This window comes from Strigops habroptila, chromosome 3 (genome assembly GCF_004027225.2).
Source record: "Strigops habroptila isolate Jane chromosome 3, bStrHab1.2.pri, whole genome shotgun sequence".
Classification (NCBI taxonomy): domain Eukaryota; kingdom Metazoa; phylum Chordata; class Aves; order Psittaciformes; family Psittacidae; genus Strigops; species Strigops habroptila.
In genome coordinates, this window is record NC_044279.2 from 15,660,070 (window position 1) to 15,685,076 (window position 25,007).

Sequence of the window (25,007 nt, forward strand, 5' to 3'; positions counted from 1 at the left end):
GACCAAAATGTAATGCTGAAATTTAGCTGCTCTCCTTAATAAAGCACAACACCACATAGCACTGAATCAGCTGCTGTTTCATTCTGGCCCTGAGGTTTTCACTTGTAAGAACAGACTCCCCACCAGTTTGTCCTCTCCTCTGCTTAGGTACCTATACTGCTTTTCCAGGTTTTTGAGGGAGGGTGCTGAGATAGTCACCTTGTAATTCTTCTCAAGATAACAATACCAATGATATTATGGACATAAGTAATTCTTGTTTATATGCATTATAAATCTAATGATGGATAAATGTTAAAACTGTGATAGTTCTTATGTATCCACAATTATGTACATCATGTATCTAAAGTCTGTAGGCTTTTCTCCTCTCTGAGCAATTCTAGAGATCTGAGGAAAGAATGGGAAATTTTAGGTAAAAGGTAAGTGAAAAGTCCATGGAGTCTTTCTAGATAGAGAAAGGCTGAAGACATGACAGTTCTAAAATAAGCTGTTGTTCAAGTGTGTAGGAATAGATTGAATTCACTTTGCTTTATTTCTGCAATGTGTGGATATAAACATAAATATATAAAACATTCCTATCTTACATATTAATGATACTGATAAAGGTGTTTCGTCTGTTTACCTTTCTGCAGTGTTTGCAACTGAAATTTATTTACAAAATATGTTAGATATAGTGAACACAGGAATCCTAGTGACCACTGTATGTCTGAGCCAAAGTGAACCTACTGATAGTAGTATGGCACCGTCTTCATCAAAGAAATCAGGGAGATTGCACTGATGACTGATACAAAGGGCGTGGATTTACCAGCTTTTGGAGAAGATTGAAAAATTGTGTGACCAAGTGGTGAGAATGTGTAAGAGCAAGTATTTATCTATCCATCGCTGTTCAAGGGTTTTGACCCTGCAGTCTTCTAAACTCTTGTTTTCCCCATGTTTTCTGTCCAGCATGCTTGAAGAATGACTTGAGTGGGAGAGCATGACCTTTGCTTCAGGAGATGCTACCTTATGGGATCAGATCTCCCCAATAACATTAAGGAAGGCTTGGTTTCTAATCCACTGACTAGTATTAGCCACCAATGGGCAATGTGTCAAGTAATAGTAATCTTTTGTTACTTGCCCAACAAAGTGAACTACTTTTTCTGTGAATTATGCAGAAATTCATTTGATGTTCTTGTGACACAGCCTTTGAGGAAATTTTCTTCCATGGCATATCTGCAAATATCTGTGAAGAACACTGAAGAGAGGCATACTCTAATGCTAAAGGGCATGATTATTTGGTGTATGCATATTAGTATTCGGTATATTTAAATGCTGTGAAATTTCTGAACTTGCAACCTACATAGACAGGTCTGCCAGGTAAGTATTGTTTAAGATTTTTTTCAATCTATTTTTCATATATGTTGTCTCTGCTTTTTATCCATGCCCCCCCATGGGAGAGTATAATTAGCAAAAGCTAACGTTCAGTATTCCTGTTCTGAAACTGTATTTGTATCATAGAGTTTCACCTCTTCTCAAAACTATACAAGTTCTGATTTTCTCCAGTCTCATATTACGTGGCAGTCTCTTTATGACTGTAATAAATGTTGACAACTCCCAGCTCAACAGTTGTTCCCATCAAATGCAGACTGTTACGTCACTCAGATTTCTGAGTGCCAGCCTGAGATAAGGACTTGAATGAAAAGGCAGCTGGCTTAAGGTTTCTGTCTGGAGAAAATGTTACTGAGTCTGGTAAGGAGCAGCAGCAGTCTAAAGCAAGAGCAACATATCAGCCTTAACCTTCAGGGGATACCCAGATCACCATCATTCAAGGACAAAGCACATATCCTTTTGGCTTCTCTCAGAAGTATTCCTGATAAAAATTGTTGTGTGCTTGCTTCTTTCCAACATGATGATGCCATGGTAATCCAGGCTTTCAGCTACTCTGAACTAGTCTGCTCCAGTGTATTTTGATTAAGAATAGTATGTTGAGCTCTGGTTTGTTCAACACACAGGTCTCTGCGCACTAGACTTGTCAGCATGGGCAGAACAGCTTACTGTGGTGACTGGGCTAAATGTAAAGAGCTTTGTTTTACTTTCTCCCTACTCCTTAAAGGACAAAGTTGTCAGGGAGGTATGCTGTGCAATTGTGTAGTTAACCACTCCAGAAAATGGGTTCTCTGCTGTACCAATCTCGTATTTCCCTAGTCCAGGCATTTTACCTGTGTTATCTGTTGAAAGCTATTCACCTTTACTTTATCCAACTTGAATTTCCTTTTCTCCTGCAAGGCAAGTTTTCTTCCTGAACCTGGTTCTTAAAAACAAACAAAACCAAAAGCAACCTTCTCAAAGCACAGTCTCCATGAGCAGTCCATGGTGTCAGTGTGCTGACATTGTTGCGCGTCAGGCATTAGTGGTGCTTCCTCGTTATCTCATCTCTCCCCATCTGTCAGCATCTATTTGGGTTTTTTTGCCTTGTACATTGCACGCTTTCTGGGAGAGCTCATTTAATTCTGTGTTTGTAGGTCACTTAGCACACCGAGTTCTTCCCAGTGGTGGAGACAGATATTTCAGTAATGCAGTCAACCTTTAGGAATGATGCTATGTGATGTTTTGCTTCTGACAGCGTAATGTTTCAGACAGTTCTCTTCTAAGTAATTGTTTTTATCCTAGTGTGGAATCTAATGAGCTGATTTCTCTCCTCCTCCTTCATGTTAATGCCCACCGATGGAAAGCTTGCTGTGTCCTTATCCTGGTTTCTGTTCCAGAAGGAAGGTCGTAGTCTTGCACTGCTGAATGTCACAGGCAACAGCTTCTGTACTGGCCATAAGTATCTCATTTCTCTAACAAAAGTAGTCTTTCCATTTAAAGATAAAAAACCCCAACCAAAATGACATAGATAATCCTTTCGGTTTATGCAATGAAAGAAAGGAGCTTTTCTGATGACAACCTTTTTAATAAATGAAGCTGAGATTTTACATTCTTTGTTAGAAAATTGTTAGATGTAACCTTTTTTTTTTTCTTGCCAGTGCGAGTACAGTCTGGTAGTTACAATGTCAGTGTTGGTGTTTGAGGGTACGATAGTTATCAGAACTTAACTTTGTAACCCCAGAATATGTGTATTTTATATTGCAGCATGCTTTATTTTACAATGAAATATTTAAATTAAGAACATACATGATTGCCTAGGATTAGATTTGAGTATTTGTCAGTTCAGGTATCATAATGATTTACCAATCTCCCTGGTATACTGTCTTATGTTAAATACTACATGTTTCTTTTAACACCTTGGTAATATGAATTGTTTGCCAGACACTGCTAATTATCCAGCAATTGCAAAAGTGCCTTCAGTCTTCTCAGTGTTAAACTGATGTGCAGATCAACAAGTCAGTCTTCTGCAAGGAGTGCCAAGCTCTTCCCTGGTCAGGAGCTGGGGGCCTGCTGAAGTCACCGTGGTCACAGTGAGGTGACAGTAACAAGACCAAGTGTTGCATGATGTAGAGAGGTCTGGAGAGTTCAAGGCTGAGGCTGGAGGTCAGACTTCAGAGTAAAAGGTAAAATTTTAAGCAAAAGAATGCACACTTAGTATGTGTATAGTAGAACTAGAAAATGAAATAGCAACTTAGCTTTAAGACATCACCATTGCAGAAGTTTTATTTCAAGAAGCATGTTAACATCTCTGCGCGTTAAGATATGGAAATAATAAAATACGTTGTTGCAGGTATGTGACGTTATCAGAAGCACTGTTATGAGGAACAGTGAAACTGCTTGTGTACGGGGGATTCTTACTATGGTATTTACACGTATTGTTCTCCTGGCAAGGATCCCCAGGCAAGCTTTAGTTTGAGAGAATAGATCACTGTCCCTTTTAGATGCATCTTACTTGGCTTTATCCTGGATATTTTTCTTGATGCATAAATAGATTCTGGAGTGGAATTCAGTCCAAATAAAAAGCCAAGAAAAGTGAAGGCAAAGGCATTAGTCAGCAGGGGAAACGGGGCAGAAGCACAAACAAGAGTTCAGATGCATAGTGCAGTTTTAGCATGCTGGTGTATCTGTTTAATGTGTTATATTGGCATGAGAAATTTTTAGGACAAATAAGATTGTATCTTATTAAATATTTCTTTATATCAGATAGTAGTAGACCATTGAATTTTTGAGGAATTATTTTATATCCTACAATTTGCTCACTTTTTTAAGTTTTTATTGTCAACCAGTTACTGCTTGGGTGACCCTGTGTGTGACTAATGCATTACCAGGCGTCTCATTGTACATTTCAAAATCTTGTGAAACACTCCAAATCACAAAAGATGGGTTATGAAAAAACAATAGCATTCAGATTCAATGATTGGGAACACACAGATAACAAGACAACCCAGATTTCCTGCATGCAGATGTGCTTTTTGTCTGATGGGGAATGAGCAGCATCATTCTACTAGTCACAGTCACCTGCTGGCCAGTCTAGCTCCATCTGACCTTAAAAATGAGAGGAGAAAAAGGTAGGCGAGAAGCTAAATTACTTGATATTAGTCCATACAATATGTTTGTTAACTCTTACATAAATAAACATTATAATAAATGTATGTATATACATATATGGAATAATTCAAGTCCACAGTTTCACAAGTAGTTTGCTCTAACATCTTAGGCCATAGCTGATGAAGTTAGTATGGCCAGGACAATCAGTGTAAAATATGGGAACATTCTCCCAGCATATATGCCGATTATGTCCAGTTGGGATTTTCCCCTCAAGAAGAGGAGAAACCTGTTTATGAACAGCTTTGCTTGAGGAGAATTTTACTCTTCCTTTGCCCCGTAAGTTATGTGTGTCTGCTCAGTGAACTGCTGCTGCTTTGTATCTTCAATTTGCCTTTTTGTTCTCCTCTTGTAAATGAAAACTTGCTCTCAGGACTGCTGATTTGAATGTCCTCAGGCACAAAGAACTTTCCTTTGTGCCAATGAAACTCACAGAAATTTCCTTTCTGTGATGGGTTTCCCTTCTTGGTGTCACTATTCCTGCCAGTCTGGGATTAAATTATCTTGTCCACTTTTTGAAGAAAAGGACTTTTATTCCAATGCTGTTTCTAGAGTCCTACTTAGCAGACCAACAAAGCTGGTACAATGAGGATACATGGTCACAGTCCTCAATTGTGAAACAGTAAATCATCTGTCTTGCACACCATGAAGGCAGTCATCTTCCATCATCCGGGCTGTCAGGTCAAGATGCAGTTTTTATTCAAGGTTGCTGTTTCTAGAAGGACCTTTGGGGAGAATTGACTTTGTCTGAAAGCTGATGCGATTGTGCTGTAATTCCTGCTTCATTAAAATATTTCAGTTTAAGTTCTTGTATGACCTTAAGTTCTCTAGATACCTGTCATGAAAATTCTCAAATGTAAAGTAAATTTTTGTTCAATATGACATTTTTGAGCAAAATCCCAGTTGTGGGATTTAAATTAAAGTCGTCAAGAAGACTGGCTTTCTCTAGAGACCTTAGCAAGGCATCTGATAACAGAATTTCATCCCTATTCTCACTGGAGTTTTTATGGAGTTCTATTATTTTATCTTATAAAACCATCATTCTGGTTTCCATGTAACCTGTTCTAATAAAAATATCATTCTAATGATAAGTATTCACCAGATAATCAGTTCAGTAGAACCTACTGGATGAAGTGTGAATATAAGCCAGAAGGAGTTCGTTTAGACATTACAGTCTAAAAGCAGCATACAGATCATCATCATCATCATAAAAAAAAGAAACAGAAAAGACCAGAAAAAAGAATCAAAATTGTTCTATGTGTTTTTGGTAATGCATTTCTTCTGTTCATTTTCTTAGATTATACTCAAACAGATGGAGTAATTACTCTTCTGGAAGCACTAGAGGTGAACTGTCTTTGCCTGCATAAGAGAACTCGGGCAATATTATGGTGTTCGATATTAACATAACCCCCTAAAAATTTTTCTAAACACATCTTGTGTAGGTTGCCTGTTGTTTTTTTACCTGCTTAGTGTGGTTGAGTGATGAAAAATATATATAAAACCAATTTCTATGTAAAACACAATTCATCTTATTCATAAGGTGATGGCACAGTCATCTTCATTGTTCACACTGTGGCAATAGGACTTTCTTTTCTCTGATTCCATGAATTTGAAGGCTTGACCTTTTTGCTTTTCTGCAAATTGTGTTGAATTTTACATACTTGGTATTGTTAAAAAAAAAAGGGGGGGGGGGGAAATAGCAATAACTGGTGTGTCATAGAAGGTTTGAAAGGGTACTTTTTTTTCTCCCCCAGCCCAGTAGTAGCTGACTCATAGCAAGTTTCAGAAAGAGAGAACATATTAACTATTAGCAGCAAGCTTTACTGTTGGCATATAAATACAGGAAAATGTAGAATTATTTCATTAAATCGTGGGAGAACCAGGCAATTTTGTGGTAGCCAGCCTCAAGTGTAATAAAACATAAAACTGTAGTATTTTAAAGGCTTATTTGTGGAACAGGACAGTGATAGTGCAGAAATATAGAGCAGAAGGACAGCTCATATCAAGAGACTGCAGTTAAAAATTCTGATAGAATAGTAGGAATACAGAAGAAGTGCAAGCAAATAAAGAAAAAATAAAGTATGAAAAATAATTTCATAAAGTAAAATGGGACAAATAAGATACAATGCGTTGATTTAACAAAGAAAAAACAAGAAAATCAAGCTGTAGACCAACCTGATGTTATTCTTTGAACAAACAAGTGTTTTTGCTACAATAAGAAAATGTAAAAAAATTCATTTATCTGGGTAGTTTTGATTTTTTTCACATGAAAAATTTTTCATTCAGCTTTAGTTTAAAAATAGGTGGCATTGCCCAAGAACTGTGAGTAAAGGTCTAAGCAAAGATGATGTGACAGAAGGTTGTGAGAAAAGGTGCTGTACTGGAAAGACTAATTAATCTTTCCTTATTTAGTATTCTTGTTACAGACCTTAGAGCAAAAGGTTTCCTTTTGCTGATGAAGTTTAAACAAAGTTAGGATTCATTGCCACTGGTGATAAAAATGGGCTCAAAATGAGAGGACGGTTTCTATCTGCTGGAAGAGGATGGTAATAGAGCATAATATAAGGTGGAGCTTAATTAATTTTATGAAGTGCATTATGCTTTCCTGCAACAGTGCAGGATTGGTTTAGGAATTTCATTCTCATCCTTTCTTTTAGATAAATCTCAAGAAAGTTAGAAATGGACTTTGCATGTCTTAAATGTCTGATTGTGAAAATGACTGAGCAGCCTTTAGCTATTGAGTTAGCTTGTAGTGAGTAATGTAAGTTAGGAGGAACATCTAGAGGTCATTTGGTCCACCTCGCTGTTCCAAACAGAGCTATCTTCAAAGTTAGATTGAATTGCACAGGATTTTACCCAGTTGAGATATCAAAATCTCTTTAAGGATGGGTTCAGCCTCCTCTGGCAACCCGTTCTGGTGCTTAACCACTCTCATGGTGAAGAACTTTTCGCATATTTTCAGTTGAATTTCACTTCTTGCAGCTTGTGATGATTGTGACTAAGACTGACTCCGTTAGTTGCCTTGCTTCGGTTGCGGAAAATACCTGTAGTCTGTTCCAGACTACACAAACCCACCTCCCTCAGCCTCTTCTCCTGTGCTTTATTCCTTCCACCATGGTCCTGTTCAGAACTCTCACCTGGTTTGTTACTACCAGAAATCAGATCTTTCATATTTTAAAATTATGTTAGTGCTCAAAGAGAATAATATGCAGCAGGCTATCCTCATTTTAAAGTTTTAATTTTTGCTGTTGTTAAATCTTGTTATTGTTGTAAATGTACACCCGATATAGTGGAGCAGAAGTAACATGCAAAATGCCAGGGGAAATCTTGTCATCATATTAAGGTATGTGTAATAGATCTTTCTTACAGCAGCATATTTTTCTTAACTCCCACTGAGGCCCTTTGTTCTGTAACTGGCTGAGAATTGTATAACCCAAGGTGTTACTGTTTGGTACATTAAATTGATTTTCAGTAAGGTAGTACCTTGATTAATATAAAATAGATTCTGTATTGAGGTTATGATTAGATTAATTTTGTGTTAAGTTATGGAATTAAGACACAAGTAAAGAAGTGTAACTATTCTTCCTCATATCTTCTCTTGATTTCTTTAGTTAAAAAAGAATACCTTAGGTTTTCTCCACTTTGATTCTGTGATTAGTGTTTGCCAAGAGCAGGGCTTAGTGCTGATGTTACTAGTGTAGCTTTTTGAAGCGTTTTTCAAGTACTTGTCACTTGAGCACATCAGTGCTGAAGGTTTATTGAGGATTGTTGCATGCTGTCTTCAAAACAGAGCCAGTCCCTCCAGTCATTCTTTGCAAAGAGGCTCCTCGTGTCAAGTGGAAGATAATCTTGGCAGAAGTCTCTTACTGGAGTCTGAAAGGTAGCAAAAGACCATTTTAGCTTCTTAACAATTTGAGAAAGATCCAGATTTCATCTTCATTGCCCTGAAAAACAACCTCACTCTTCACCACCCCCTTTTCGAGATCACTGGTGCTGTTCATGATGTTCCTAAGCTCTAATGCAGACCTCCGTGGGGTGCTTCTGGTGAGCATTAGAACTGATCAACACCTACCTTTGTTTCTCTTTTCCAGTTGCTTTCAAGTATTATCCACATTCAAATCTTCTCGCGAGAAGTGTGGAAAATGTATTTTAAAAGCTTTTGCAGAGGAGGAACAAATGTGAAGGAATAATACGAAATCTCCAAGGTTACAGTGTCATAGAACTGAGATTAAAATTTAGATTTTTGATCTTGGCCTTGAGTTCATATGATGAGCTCTGAAGGACAGAGAACATAGATTGGATGTAGTCAAGCTGTCCTTTCACATAGAATAATTGGTCTGAATAATATTATCTGGCAGGAATTTAAAACTTGGCAGCTTAATTAGTCACAACAAGGAAATGATAAACATGAAAGTGATCTTTACCCAGAGGCAATGCAGGAAAACAGACAGCAAATTTGGGAAAGCAGTTAAACACAAAGACCATTCTGTATTTATCTTCCACTAGGTGTTCACAATTAACAGTGATTATTTCAGAGGTAAGTTAAAATGTCGTTTCAAAAGGGACTCTTAAAATATCTAGCATAGAATATTTTCAGCTATTTGTTGACTTTGTGTTAGAAGTTTTCACGAATTTTTATCTTAAAGTTTGTTTGACATGTATTTTTTAGCAGCTTCACTGTATTTTAAATTCAAAGAGTATATATATTATACATAACATATATAGTAAACAGTGGCATGCACACTGCTGAATGAGATACAAGGTATAAATAGTAAGTTCTCTCCTATTTGGTTAGGTCATATATAAGAACATTTTAAAAGCTGTCAATGTAAATTTAGAACAGAATTTCCCAGTCGAATAGAAGTATACAGTGTGTAACACCATCTAGAGATCATCAAACAAATCTACTGCCTAGCATATGGTTCATGGAACAAAAGGCTACCATTCTGCACTGTAGAGAATCTAACTCTTTATTACATTAGGCTTCACAGTGCTTTATATAGCTCTAATAATTTTGACGTGGTGCTTAATTGCCACATTTCGTATTGAAGAAGACAGCAATGTGTTTGTCCTTTTAAATAGGTAGCATTCACGGCACATTGCTTTGCTTTCATTGTGCAGGCTATGTTGAAACTTTTACCTTCCCAAAATAGCCATTCAGAGCTTTCCTAAGTACAGTTTTATTTTTCACAGTACATTAGGAACATATTGATGTCCTCTGTTAGAGGTCTATTTCATAGCTGTTTTAACTTTCTCATTGCATCCAAAGGGTAATGATAATTCTACTTAGCATTTATGAATGGCAACTGGTGCAGAAGTCACAAACTTCACAGCAATGGTGAAACATGGGTGCATCCACATAACAAGTAAGGAAGCACAAGCTAAGGCCATGGAGGAGTAAATAGATTCAGTTTCTGCAAGTAAAATTCCTGAGGTCTTCCTACAGGACATGAGTGGACTGAGGTGTCTGTGAAGGGGATTCACAGAGGTCAGTGGCTTGACCGGAGGACAGCAAGCCATGCTGTGGGACACGACAAAGGAAGAAATAGCTCTGTCTAGAGCGGGGATATACCTGCCTCTTCTTGCATTTTCAGCCATGAATCTCCTTCAAGTGTATAACCTAGGGGAGGTCTTCCTTAAAAGAAGTCAGAAGGGTCACTTTAAGGTGTGGTAGGGCTTGGTGATACGGACATCTAGAGCACTAGGTGGGGCATGCTTGTTCAAAGGAGCTCAGCTTGTGCAAGTGGTACTCTAGATTTGATACTAAAAGCTTGTCTGGGTCTTTCTAGCTGATGGTGTTAAATTTTTGTATTAAACGTATTTGACTTGGAATTAGAATCTAGTTCTTCTCATCTCTGCTGTAAGTGGAGCATCCCACAAAGCGTTCAGGGCACGGGGTGAAACAACATGGGTAGGAAGAGAATCTCAGGTTAGAGCAGCAGAACTTGAGGCTGATGCTTTGTTTATTGGCGGAAAAGCAGAAACATAATTGGGATGCTTGCAGATTACTTTGTAGTAAGTGAGAGTCAAAGAAGTAGGCTGTTGAGGCAATTTTTACTGTTGAAAGTAAAGAGGACATTTCAAAAGCAGCAGCTAGATTCTGCATTCAGGTAAATTAATCATGCAAACATAAGAAATCAAACCCTTTGGGTTTCTGATTATCATTTATATGCTATGTTAACATTACTTATATGGATTTACCCACCCTGAACATGAAAGGAAAAAATGTGTACATTGATGATACCGCTCTAAGGAATTTTGGGTGTCTGCCATAATTTTTTCCTTTCTCGGCTGGAACAGATGGGATGAAAGACAACAGAAAAGACTGTGCAATAGAAGCAGACACTGCCAAATTAATATTCACACTGTACTCATTTAACTTTGCTGTGCAATTAATTTTGTTTTCTAAGGAAGGGGAAAGTACAAGTCTGCTGAGATCTAGTCTATGTGCAGTGTATGTCTGAAATATATTGCAAGAGCAATATTTGATTGTATGAATATTGAAATGTTAGATTTGATTTAGAAATCTCAATTAAAGCAGCATGAGTGGCATGAATTTGAAGGATACTGAACAGTTGCCATTCTTGCTGTTTGGTGCCAGAAACATCTAAAAACATAAATTCCTGAGTGCAGATTTAGAATGGTCAGTTGAAGTTGTCAACTTAGTATATTTTTGTCAAAACCAGTACTCCAAAAAGGGATCTCATCTGCCATCACAAATAATGAGCTCAGAGGGTGTCACGCCAGAATTACTCTTTTGAGTTTGTTATTTAAACAGTCTGATAACAGGGGTGCATCTGTGCATTTGAGCCCAGGGAAGACTTTTGTGCCAGTTATTTTCCAGAACTACTTTTTTTTCTTACATAGGACATATGCTTAAAATTGTTACTAGTAAGGGCATTGTGCCCAGTAGTGACTGCAGCTATGGTGTACTCATACGCAGATATGCATACTGTTATTCCTTATTGCTCGTCATGGAGTTTTCCCTGAATGACTGTGGGATTGGTGCCAATAGAGGGGTGGCTTTCGTTGTGTTTTGGTGTGGTGCTGTAAGAGACTAATTCATGAAGAGAAAGAAGTTCTTTAAGTAGGCTTCCACCAGCTATTCCAGCATCATTGGGTATGTGTGTTAGGGTCAGCACAGAAAGAGGCTGCTGTGTCACGGCACTGGCTATGTTGCTGTGTGCTTGGGCGCTGCCATCCTGCACCATGTGCCAGGGCCTTTGTCAACCTCACTTACCTTGCAGATGAGATTTTCTTCACTGAGTTATTAACTGTTCACTTTCTCTTTTCTGCTGTCCTTTGTCCAGCCCAATGTCCCCAGCAATATATTCTACTATCAGTTACATCTCTTATTGTTTTCTTTTTTCATTGCTGGAATCCGTTCACAGTCAGTCACCTCAGTAGCCTAACTTTTGGTTAAATCAGTTTTTTCCTTTGTGCATTCTCTTGCCTTCGCAGACTGCAGCCCGTTGTCTGACTTGATACTTGTTCTTCTGGGGGGACCAGGATGTTGTGTTCAAGTATTTGAAACCTCATCAAAAGAAACCCAAAGCCTTTAAGACAGGAGAGGTCTTTCTTTACTTTGGTTTTGAGCTGTCTAGTTGCTCTATTCTTAAGAGTAGCATTGTTGCTGGCTTCTTGGCTTTGGTAATTGTGACATTGGGACACGTAGGAAGGAAGCTGAAGGGCAGTTGTAGACTTCCTCGCTTTTAAAATTGACACTAGCTTGCAGTTCAGTGACCTACGAAAGGAGGCTTGATACAGCAGCGAATGATTGATTTCTACAAAATAGGCAAGACTCAGATTTGAAAGTTCTTAGGAAATCTATATTAGAAGGTCAATCAGTATCTTAAATAAATAAATAGCTTGATAGCCAAAAAGCTTTATTATGTCTCCATTAAGTTTTCCTTGGTGATCAGAATGACCTGTTCATTATTTTAGACCAATTTTGTGGATTCTTAGAAAGAATTCATTACAGTCATTCTTATGGATTGAGCTCTAAAAATGCTAAGCTGTGCAAGATAAACATTAATGCAGCATCTTCTAATTACAATTGAAAAGGATGGAATATTAATCATATTTTACATATGAATTAATACAGTGCCACTGGAATATTAACTAATTTTTACATGCCATAGACAAATTATTTTGATAATTTGTGTGACTTATTAGATGGAAAATACAATTCTGTATATGAAAGACTGAATTTTTAGTAAGATAGTTACAGATTTGAGAGATTAACAAAGATCTTGGTTTCTGGTTTTGTGTGAACATTTAAAGCTCTGTAAATGTTTAGATTCATAACGGTATGTTGTCTGTGAGTGAACTTACTGATAAAAAAAAAGTGTAATTTCACAGAAGGAGGTATTTGCCTGTTGAAATCTATTCTTCTGTGCTTAGCTGCTGAGCTTTTATAAGATACTCTTACTTGAAAATGCAAGAATTGGAGGAGTGAAGGGGAAAAGGGGTTAGGGGGTTTTTTTGTTTGTTTGGGTTGGGGATGGTGTTGTTTTGTAAATTACACATTAGAAAAAGTTGTGAAGTGAATAGCAGCAGTGCAAGATGAAGCATTCAGAAATAAGGAAATACTGGAAACCATTTACTCTGTGCAAGGAGTGAAGTGGTAGGATGATAAAGAGCAGGAGCCTGACAGAGCTGCTGAGAGGAAGGAAAAGAGGCAAGAGCTGGCCTGAGCATGTGGGCTCAGCCCACTATGGGGATAAGTGAGCAGAAATCAGGAGTCAGTACCAGAGTGAATGGGCAGTAATGTGGTCACATCTGTAAAGGCCAAATTAAGGCTTTGCAGCTTTGTGGCTGTAAAATTCATGTATATAGTGTGTATTCTACAGCATGTAAGTACATACAACCTGTCCTTTCTGTGTGGGTATAGTACCATCTCTGGTGTATCCAGTACCATGGTGTTTGAAGAATTGGCAGAAAATGTTAGAGATAAGAAATACTGTTTGTGAGCTATTAGTCCTATCTAATCACTCTGAACTTAGCTGCATTCTCCTAAGCGGTTGTGCTGTGCTTATGTCCTTCTGAAGAAGATATATGTATGTATATTAATGAATTTGTTGCTAAGGGGAATGGTGAGGCTACTGCTCTCAGGATTGTCATGTAACTCTGCCATGGAAAGGGCTATTTTTAAATGGAAATTTTAATGTAGCTCCCATTTGTATATATTGAAATTATTATTCTAAATGCATATGTATTTTTCATATGTTTATAATTAGGAAAAATGGAAACAAGGCTCAGTCACAGTATGATACCTATAGGCAGTTATTTCAGTACTGTCTAATAAAATCTGAAATCGTTTCCATGGGAAGCTCCACCAACAGGGTTACTCAAAGCTGTCCTATATAAAGCTCCACAAAACTTATGTGGGGAACCTGACCCTGCTTGGGGTGAATAGAAGAACTAGAGGTGCAATATTTTGAAGATGTATTTTCTGAAAAGAAGTGTGCAAATGGAATAACACTTCGCCTTGCTGTGTATGAAAAAATATCCACTTTTTTTCTTAAATGAAAAATGACTGAAAGATCAGATCCTGTAAGGAACACTGAAATTACTTTTTTTAAAACACTTTATAGGGCATTTATTAACATGTGATTTTCCTTCTGCCTGTCTGGCAGTTTGGGACATTTAGCATGATTTCATTCAGAAACTAAGCCATGGATGAAAAAGTGAAGATTAAATTGTGTTGTTATCTTTTTCTTATTCATAAGCAAAAATTAGAAGTAGTACATTTGTTCCCAAAAGATAAATCTTTAACACAGGAGCTGCTCCTTCTTCAGAAAACATCCATGAACTAGGTTCAGAAGAAAGCCTGTTTCAATTTTTTTTCATTCCTAGTTTGCTAACTCCTGGCTCTTACAGTGAGATTATAGTGTATAAAGTCCCTTTGTTTGCTTCTGGCCTTGGCTTAAACAAAGGGGCTAGCTTGATTATTTTATTATTTTCTTAATGCCACATACATTTAACAAGTCTGTTGATTTAATGAGTACTGATTTGGGGTTTGGGTTTCCTAAACAGCTTATAGCAGGCATTAATGCTTTCCAGCATTAGAATACCCTGGAATATTAAACATAATTTAAATTAAACTGAAGTTGTCAGAATAAATGAATAACTGAAAGATATATTTTGTGAAACACCTGGGGGATTTTCTTTCTCTGCTTTTATACTTATTAATTTGCAGGGAGCACTTATCTGCAGTGACTCTGGAGTCTCATTATTCTGCTGCAGAATTACCACCAGGTAACACTGGTAGATAACTGCAAATAGTCACCCGTCTTCCTCCACTTCCCAAAAGCCTTCATGGTCTCCACTTCTAAAATAGGGGTGATGATGGTGATTTTCTTTCATAAAGATTCTGTTGAAGAGTTAGGCACTTCTATATTGAGTGAAGACACCGAAGACAAGGTAAAAAAGTTGACGTTACTTTGCTTTTTGTTGCAGTGCTAAGCATTAGGTATTACAGACTCCAACCTCTTTGTTCTGTGCTGGAAAATGCAACTCTGTTTTGGGAAGAGGAGGAGAATGGTCAAGATTTTGTTCCTCCCAGTGCTTTCATTTAACTTTCAGCTCTGCCTTTTAATCTTCAGTTTAACTCTATAGTTACATTCAACCTACTTCTTCAATGGGTTTAACTACAGGGTTCTGTCCTTGTCTTTGCAGAGGACTTTGTCTGTTGCAGGCTTATGTTGGAGTTTGGTATTTTTTTTCTGCCTGATTTTTTCATTTTTCCTTTTAAATAACAATTCAAACTCCTCCTTGTATTTTGCCATTTTTCTATTATGAAGAAGAAATCATTTTCCCTTCCCCATAAGTTTCAGGTGAGAACTGTGAAAGACCCACATAAACTGCTGAAAAGCACTCTTGCTGTGTGCAAAAAACCCATATTTATCTGGAACAGAGCAAATAAGCAAAAGAGAAAAAAGAAGGAATTTCTCTCCAGTCTCACAGCAGGTACTGCAGTAGTATTTTTAAATGACCCAATAGCTATGTGGCAGTATCCCATTAAATTAGGAAAGCAAATTCCCTTGTGTATCTTGGTGATCTTAAGCCTTCAAAGGTATTTTTAATCCCTGTCAAACACTGGTACACTTTGATTAATAGCTAGAGAATTTAGGTTCTTTGGACACTAAAAAAGAAAAATCCCAGGTTTTCTCAACATAATTAAATGGTAATCCTTAAAACCTTTGCATATGCCTTGCACGTGGGTAGCGTGTGGTGAATCAGAGAACCTATTGGGTGTGTGGAGTTATCTGTCAAACAGTAATAAGTGCTTGGGTTTAAAATGCAAGGGTTTTTATGATGAAAATACACTGATTGTAATAAATGGCATTTACTATGTCATTTCACTCTGTGCTGAAAGCATTTATAACACAATACATCATTACTGCTAAAGGGGGAATTTGAAGGTATTGGCAGTAAGCGTAGGGTGGCAGTCCCCCAGGTTGCCTCTCAGGCACTCATTTTGAAAAATCCAGTATAGACTTGGAGATGATACAGCAAACTTTTCCTTAGACAGCTCCTCAGGACTTCAAAAGTAGAATTATGGGAAAGAATACTTAACTGTTGATCTAACATTGTAGTCCTGTAAAGCAGCAGTGTGCTGTAAATTGGTAGGCTTCAGTGAGATTGCAGGATCTAGTCCTTGGATATTTTGCTTTCTTAACCTGAAAATAAAGGTAGATGTATCCAGTAGCCCTGTTTAATAGCTGAAGTCCAGTTGCCTTAGGACCTAATGAGCTGGAAGGGTCTTAATGACATCCAGTGGACAGATGATAAAAGATGTTTGTACATCGTCATGCAGGCACGTCTTGTCTCTGCCACAAGAGATGCTGCTGATGTGCACAAACAGCAATGTCTGATACTTGATCTTTTGGAAGACAACAGTGGATATGACAAAATGTTCCCTGCTGCCCTGCTGAAGGAATTCATCACGTGGAATAAAACATGATGCATGTGTTTAACAGAATGGTATTAGCCACAAAGTTTGTGTGTGTATATATGTGTATATAATTGCACGTGGAGCCATATATATTAAATATATTTTTTGGTGTAAATATCATTGTTCATATTCTCTGACTTTTAAATGCAGAATGTGGAAACAGGTTTTCTAATATTTTTGAAATGTAATAACTGGTACTGTGTTAGAGAATGGCAGAGTGTCCTATGGGAGGGGCTGGCACTGAAGCAGTCTTGTGCAGAGCAGAACTTTGGGACAAGCTAATTGTGTTGGTTTGGGTGCTGCCGGTCTGTAGGGCATAAGTTATAGGTCATGAGGTACTTTTTCAAAATACAAATTGAAGGAAGGCAGTACACGTGCTAAAAGGGAAAGCAATCATGTGATTTCAAGCAGGAGGCTGTCTGCATAATTTTCAAAAGTTAAGTGAAAAGATGACTAGGAAGTTTACAATCAAGTTGGGTCAGAGGAGAGCAGAGATTGTGAGGAGATTTTACAAGACCTGACAGAACTGGTTTGGCTGGACAGGTTTGCCCAGTCTGTCTCTGTATTGGCTTTCAGAGGGTGGTTGAGGTTGTTCAGTGCTCCCTTTTTCAACTTAACTGTTGATGTTCTGAGGTTTTTAATTTTTAAGGAATCTAAAGGCTGTAAACTGACAATGTGATAGTCCTGGGACTGATGCTGAATCACAGTGATGAAATGGTTCTTTGCAGCTTTTGTAATCAACTTTATTATATGCCAAATGCCAAAGATAAGGTTAGTTCTTATCCTTGCTGTGACTTTCCATTTTCATTATCCCTAGCTAATGGAGATTCAGCATGAGCAAAGTTTTGTCTGGCAAAGGCAATTCCCATTGAAAAGTAGATCTATGCTCAGATATTTCATAATATCAGTGCTCCTGATATCAATATTAATAATTTACATTATAGGCGTTCAGGAAGGAGGCATCAAATTTGTGTTTCACAGAATCACAGACTGGTTGCGGTTGGAAGGGACCTCTAGAGATCATCTGGTCCAATCTACCTGCTCAAACACGGGGGTTAAAAAGCAAGGTAAGAGATTAGGCAGACATGATTACAGATGTAGACAGGGAAGCAGCAGAGTTTTAATAGCTGCCCAGAGCTCCAAACTGGTGTCCATGGTTGCTCTGAATGAAGCTTCTGTGGGTGGAAGCTGTCACATCCCCCTTATCATTGTGGTGTGCAGATCATGAAGCTGGGCGATAGAACCACGTTATCCAACACTCCAGTTACATCATCAAATTCTGCTATGTTGCTCTGCAGTCCTTATTTCAAACCAATCTAACCAAGGGATATTTTTACTTTCCTGCTTCTACAGCACTTTGCCAGTGTGCCTGTTTCCCTTCCCCAGCTGTCCTGGTTTCAGCTGTAACAGTTATTTTTCTTCCTAGTAGGTGGTGCAGTGCTGTGTTTTGGCTTCAGTCTGAGAACAATGCTGACAACACACCGATGCTCTTAGTTGTTGCTAAGTAATGCTTACTCCGATCAAGGGCTTTTCAGTCTCTCATGCTCTGCCAGTGAGGAGGGACACAAGAAGCCGGGAGGAAGCAGAGGCAGGACGCCTGACCCAAACTAGCCAAAGGGATATTCCATACCACAGCACGTCATGCCCAATGTATAAACTGGGGGAGTTACCCAGAAGGGACCAATTGCTGCTCAGGTCAGGCTGCGTATCGGTCGGCGGGTGGCAAGCAATTGTATTGTGCATCACTTGCGTTTATTGTGGGTTTTTTTTTTTTTCCCCATTCAGTTTTTATTGTCTCCCCTCATTATTTCCCTTATCATTGTTACTATTATTACTACTACTAGTAGTATTATATCGTACTTTAGTTATTAAACTGTTCTCATCTTAACCCCTGGGCTTTACATTCTTTCGATTCTCCTCCCCATCCTGCCTGGGGCAGGGGAAGAAGTGGAGGGTGAGTAAGTGGCTGCATGGTCTGAGTCACCAGCTGGGTTTAAATCACCACAGCACCAGGCTTCTTGTGGTACTTGGCAAGGCCACAGCATCCCTCCTGTCAGAAAGCCTCCATACCTGGAGCATCTGCTGTCTTTGGCTCCTTCCAGGTATATCAGCTTCTTCCTATCTTGTTTTCATTTACAGTACTTTGGCATCTAATTTCCCATATGCTGCTCTTGCTCTCTCTCCTTCTGTTTCTGTGAGTACATCTGCACAGATGAGTTGCCACAGTTTAACATATCCATAAAGCCATGGTAATTCTGCAGGCAGTCACTGTCAACTTAAGCTTTCTTGATTAAATCCCTTTCATAACGTAGGTATAAATCGGTGGGACAGGCAGATGCAATACTCATACTAATGCAGCTGCCTGGATTGATAGCTATCACCATGGCCAGCCTGCAGGTGTCTGTACCTGAAAACGTGGACTTGCAGCTTCTCACCTGAACCATTCACTACTTTAAAAGTCAGCTGGAGGACAAGGCTCTATATTCCATGTGTATATGGGCTGTAATATATTTCTTTTATTTAAATAACTACATTTTGTCTAATGCTCTGCAGCAGGAGTCAGGCGAGTCAGGGCTGTGGGCAGGAGGGGGCTGTGACCGGGCTTCCCTTGGTCCAACAGCTCGGGGCAGGGGGGCTGCAGCACCCTTGGTACCTTGGCTTGGTAACACTACACATCTGGCCCAGCCTGGACACATCTGGTGCAGTTCCCATGCTGGAAATCATCAAACTGGATGCAAATAAGCTTTAGTAATTCCTAACGGAGCAGAGAGACAAGTTAAGGTGTAAATGAAATACAATTTTGTGAATATGGATCATGTTTTGTTATGAATACTTTTGTCTGTCTTAGTCCAATAATTGTAACATACAATAAACTTGTAGAGCAGAAGGTGTTCATGCACGATATCAGAAAAAGAGCACGTAAATATGTTGAAATTGCCACCACTCTGGATTTTTTTCAGTATTTAATAATTTTCTTACTGGCTATTGCATTACTTGCCATTTCATTTTGTGTTATTTCAGTTGTGTTGAGAAAAAGAGGGTTTTGTTATCTCTAGGGACTAATTTTCTTGGACTGAGTAGTTTCAGTAGTTGGACAGTGATTTCCAAAGTATCGTGCTAGAAAATGTTAACAAACCCTTGCAAAGCAGTGCCAGAGTACTCTATTTTTGTTTTCTTAAAAGCAAAAATGGAAATGTTTTCAAGATGTTGAATGTTACTTCTGAGTTTCTGAGATTTATCCATTAATTTTACAAGAATTACAAATTGTGTCCAAAAATGCTGACATCCTTAGACAGAAATTTTGTTGGAGTAGATCTGATGTAACAGATGGGCTGGAGCAGCCCCTTAGGACAGATGGGGGCACTCAAAGCTGTGATAAACAGACATTTTTGGGGGATTGATTGCTGCGAAGCCTGGCATGGTGGTCTGCTTCTCTCTGCTGAATGAGCTAACCTGGGAACCCTGATACATCTGGAATTGTCTTTAAGATCTGCTTGAAGGGGGAAAATTATCCTTTTCTTTAAACATGGGATGTAATTGCTTTCAAAAACCTGACTTTTTAAAGGAGAAGAGGGAGGAAAATGTTTGGGGGTGCTTCATTTCCTCCAATACTGTGCATTTTCAGTGTATGGTCAAAGGACTTGTCTGAGGATTCTTGAATGTGGAAATGTTTCAGTTTTTCTTTTTTAATGTACAGTAAGTCTCGATAGAATAACTTCATAATTTTGACCTCTTCAGAAATGATCAATATTAAAATCTTTTTGTATGTATCCGACTCAGTTACTTCATGTGGTTTTGTAATTATCTGTATTTATTTACTTTCTAAGTTACCATACTTGCTTAAAATTTCCAAGATTACACATGTGCTGTTGTCACTTTCTTTACATTTTAGAAAATAAGCTAGGGATGCACAACTTTGTCACTGAAATTACATTCCCTTCAGGAGCTGCAGAATTCACTGTGGTTGTATAATATCACAACCTGACCTTTTTCTGCCACATAGTTTTTTTTCTTTGCCAGGAACAAATTAAAAAGACCTGTCATCTTGTTACATTAGTAGGCAGTTAGGAATGCATAGGTTGGTATAAAAAATGGGCATAGTAAAATAAGTAAACATAAGCAAATACATTTAGTTATCATAATCTATGCAAGTGTTCTTTTAAGTTTTGGAAATTAGATTGCCATGCCATAATAAACATCAGCATCATTGCCCAGCATCCAGGCTTTGGTAGCTTGGCATTTGGATTTGCAGAATCTAGATTTCCCTGGTTTGTTTTCCATAGAAATGAAACATGTTGTTTATTTATGGATAAGCAATAAGCTTCTAGTTGAGAATATATAACTATAACTATATTCTCTAGTTGAGAATATATAACCAGTGAGTGCAATAAGCAATCATAAGGAATGTTGTGGGCAGAAGGTGCCTGTTTGTATATATGAGGCTGTAGACATTTATGTGCTTTTATTCTTTATTCTTTGCTGGTTTTTAACGATATAGAATCCATACACTACACATTGCTGCTGACAACTAACAATTTCTTGACTTCCTAGTAGAATTGGATTTTGAGAAGATTTAGAAGTGTGGAGTTAAATGTGGCTTCCTGAAACATTGTCTGGTGGAAGTAAATAGGAGTTTCGGAGTAGGTTTCAGTAGCCAAGACTTTAAATTTATTTTTATTTTCCTACTCTTAAGAAGAAAAAGAAAGGTGTATTAGGAGGTCAGGGACTGGATGATTCTGGTGGCTGGAACAGTATAATACAGTTTTGACAAGCAGTTAGCAATTTAATTTAGAGAGCCTTAAGAAGGGAGGATGCATTAACATTGCATTTTAATTCAGATGATGTTTATCCTTTATGAATCTTTGTCTCTCCAAAAATTGCTGGGATCTCAGAGCGCGCAGATCTTTCAGATGAACTGAGCTTGGACAAGGCATTGCAGTCACTACTGGGCAGGCAGACCATGGAGTCAGGTTCAAAACTCATGTGTATGTAGATACTGGGTCCTCAGTACCAACAGTTTCCCTCTGGAGGTCCTCTCCTACTGCACCACAAGTTGTGTAGGCATGGCCTCAAATGGCTGTACTGGTGGGGAAGAGGAGCTGAGGAAGAGAGCTGGCAGGATCTAAATACCTCGTCGTAGCCAGTGGGCGAGGTGGTAACATCCAGACATAGGCACAATCATTTATGGCTGGTAGCATCTAAAATGACTCAAGCACTTTTGCAAGTAATCACTTCAGCATATTGTCCATCATGGATTATTGATTTGAAATAAAAAGTGGTTTATGCTTAGAATAGAAAAATGTGGACCACTAAGGTTTCTGAGGATAACACATCTGGGCATTATTAAGACAACAAAGGGACATTTAAAGCAAGCTGCCTTTTGAACAGGAAAAAAAGAAGGGAAAAAGTGAGCTCTGACATTTTTGATGTGATAGCCTATAGGCTGCTGGGTATTTGAGGGCTTGAATATCAGTATTTCAGTCAGCACAAATTAATAGAACAAGATGAAAAGGGCTTCTACAGCATGAACAAAACTACTCAAGTGTTTTCTTGGAGGTTTATTTAGCTCTCCGTGAGAACATAGGCACAATATCTGTGTTCATTTGAACTCTCTGATAAATGGCAGAAGGCTTCCTTTTTCTTCCCTTTTCATTTTGTTCAGTTGATTTATTTATGAGTTACTGTTGGCGTGAAATGATTGATTCCTTTCAGAGAGGTAGAAAATTCTGACAAATGCTTCTGTTGGGAGGAAATTCATATCCCTACAGCATGGTGCTAAGGCATTTCAAAGCAATCGAGTTCTGGTTAGACAAAAGTAGTATGTTAGAGAGGGTTTTGGGTGCATCACTGGCAGTGAAGTAAAACTGCAAAACCTAAAACCAGGAGGTTGCAAGTGTCACTTGCAGTATATTGGATGCCATAGATTAGCTCTGTCTGATCTTTAACGGGGGTGAAAACATACTTGATTTTCAAGCTGTCTTTCCCTAGACAGTGCACAGGGTGCTAAAATCCCACGTTTTGGCAGAAAAAAGAGAGCACAAAGCAACAGCTGGATTTGAAAGCTGGATTAACATAAATTAAAAACACAAACCCAATTTCTAGCAGAATATGATTGACCACTGAAAATCAAACCAGCCAAGAGAATGGCAATTCATCTCCTGATGTCCTCCAGTCAAAACTTTATTCAAGCACAAGTTATGCCTTGCTTATGCCTGATTTCCCAGGGTAGTTGGGTGTCAGTCTGTGGCTGCATTATGCAGGAGGTCACACTTCATATTTGTTATGATCTTTTTTGATTTAAAATCAGGAATTACAACATGAGCCAAATTGAAATCAGCAGTGTTGGTATTTGTCTCTCCCTCTGTCTGCAGGTACTACAGCGCTACCATTCTGCAGATGTCGGGAGTCGAAGACGACAGGCTTGCAATCTGGCTGGCTGCACTGACAGCGTTTATAAACTTCATTTTTACTCTTGTGGGAGTCTGGCTTGTTGAAAGAATGGGTCGCCGGAAACTTACACTTGGTAGCTTAACAGGTGAGTGCTTAATTAGTGTGTGGTATTTTCCTTGTAAGATTAAAATATAATAACACTAAATAAATGCCAATAAATTTAAATTTTTTTTCAAAGTTGTCGTCTTTAGAATAACAATGTTGACCCTATCTTCTCCCTGAAATCATACGGCTTTTTCAAGACCTCTAGTAGAGTACCACAGCTAACTTAAAAAAGAGGTTTAGCATGTTATTTTTTCAGGTGCACTTTTCTCCTTCAAGGCATGTTTGACAAAGTTTTTCTTTAGCTTGTTAATGCTTTTTTTTTCAGTATAGGGAATCAAATGCTTGTAGCCTCACAGGTGGTTAGTTTTTAAATCTCAGGTGCATATATGCAATGTGTAATTTCTGGCTCATTAATTGGAATTCAGAACATCTTATCAAGAACTACCAGAGAAAGCATATTGCGCATAGCCATAGGGGCCCTTTGAAAAAAAAAATGCAGTTATTTGAAGAGCTGTTTCAAATACATTACAGTAAATACCTTACTTACATAAAAGTGGTTTTAACTCATCTCATGCTTAAAGAGAGAATACTAGAATTGTAAATTTTGTCCAAATATTCAAACACTGTAAACTCATCATGCAGCAATCTCTTGGAAGCAGGAAAAGGCAGAGCAAGCAGCCTTGCCCACGCTCAGCTATGTCCTGCCATTTACCAGGAAGTCCTTGTTTGCTCCTGCATTACATGCTCATTCTGCCAGGAGTGATCTGTGACTGATACCTGCCTCTGGCTGAAAGGTTTCCAAGAACATTTCCAAGAACAGTTCCTGCTCCTCTTGAAATAATGTTCATAAGTGTTTAGCTGGAAAGGTTTAATGTCTCCATATTTTGTTCCGTTGTCGCTGTCAGGGATCCAAACTTCCAGTTAATGCAATACAGCAGAGTGGGGGACCACCTGCCAAGTCGCTGGCCATCTGCAGTTCCCAAGGGATGGGAGTTAATCAATGCTCATGGTATTTGAATGCATTTATATAGGCAGAACAATGACGGCACAGCGCAGTGTCTGGTTCGATAGACAGTTACCCAAATCTGTAAATCAAAACCTGCAGTTTAGTATTCCAAATTATAATAAATGTGTATTTGTTTGTTACCATCTTGATCTGGACTCAAGAAACGTGAAGTGTTTTTCATGATCCAAGTTCAGAAACGTGGCCATGGCAGAGGAGATTGGAAAAGCACATTCATCATGTTTTGAAAAATATAGAACAAAATCTCAAATCGCTACTTTTATCACAGTCTACCTCCATATCAGTTAAAATACATCTCCCCTGTAAGTTCTTCTGTGCCCCCAGGCAGTGCCAAGTTTTTCAGAGAGGAAAGACCCAGTTCTGTACCACTCCGTACGCTCAGTGCCTTATTTCCCCTGTGGTACTTACCTGCTTTCTTGTCTTTGTGCAAAATCAATCTCTCCTGGCACTGCACTGGTACTTCTGGTACTACCTCTCCTTTTATAATCTATTGGAATGGAGTACTTATGTATATATGTATATATGTGTGTGTGTATATATGGCCCAAATAACCTCAGAACTCTGGCCAGCCCCTCAGGAGTTTATTGCTTATCTGGACCCAGCTGTATAGGTGTGATTCCTATGTGGACTTCTCATACAATGAGCTTTTTGGCTCTAGTTAACATATTCAAAGGTCATACATTTGAAAAGTAGATATGTCTCTTAAAAAGCATGTTTGTCATAGAATAGAAGAAGATATTGAAATAGGGCACAGAATTAACAAAGGGTTATAATACAATTAAGGGTTATTTGTTTGTGATGTTTAGAATTTTCTAGTGCAATGTTTGATACTTAGATTTAGGTGGTAGTGGATATGATGTGTTTTCCTTAGCAAGAGGGCTGTTGAATAAAATGATGATTACTAAACCTGCTGATGGATTTGTTTTGCATGATGAGTTTTTTCATGGGGTAAACTTATATTTGACTGTTCTACTTTGGTTTGTGTTTCTAAGGACATTGACTTTCATGCAGAGTTACTAC

General features: G+C 38.3%; 1 protein-coding gene across 1 annotated transcript in view; it reads left to right on the forward strand.

Annotated features, from left to right (window-relative positions):
- The window catches only part of SLC2A13 (solute carrier family 2 member 13), a 154,285-nt gene that overhangs the window by 86,987 nt on the left and 42,291 nt on the right, over window positions 1-25,007 (forward strand). Inside the window, exon 5 of the mRNA XM_030479523.1 lies at window positions 22,840-23,003. Coding sequence (XP_030335383.1) covers window positions 22,840-23,003 — 164 coding nt within the window. The remainder of the gene's footprint in view (window positions 1-22,839; window positions 23,004-25,007) is intronic.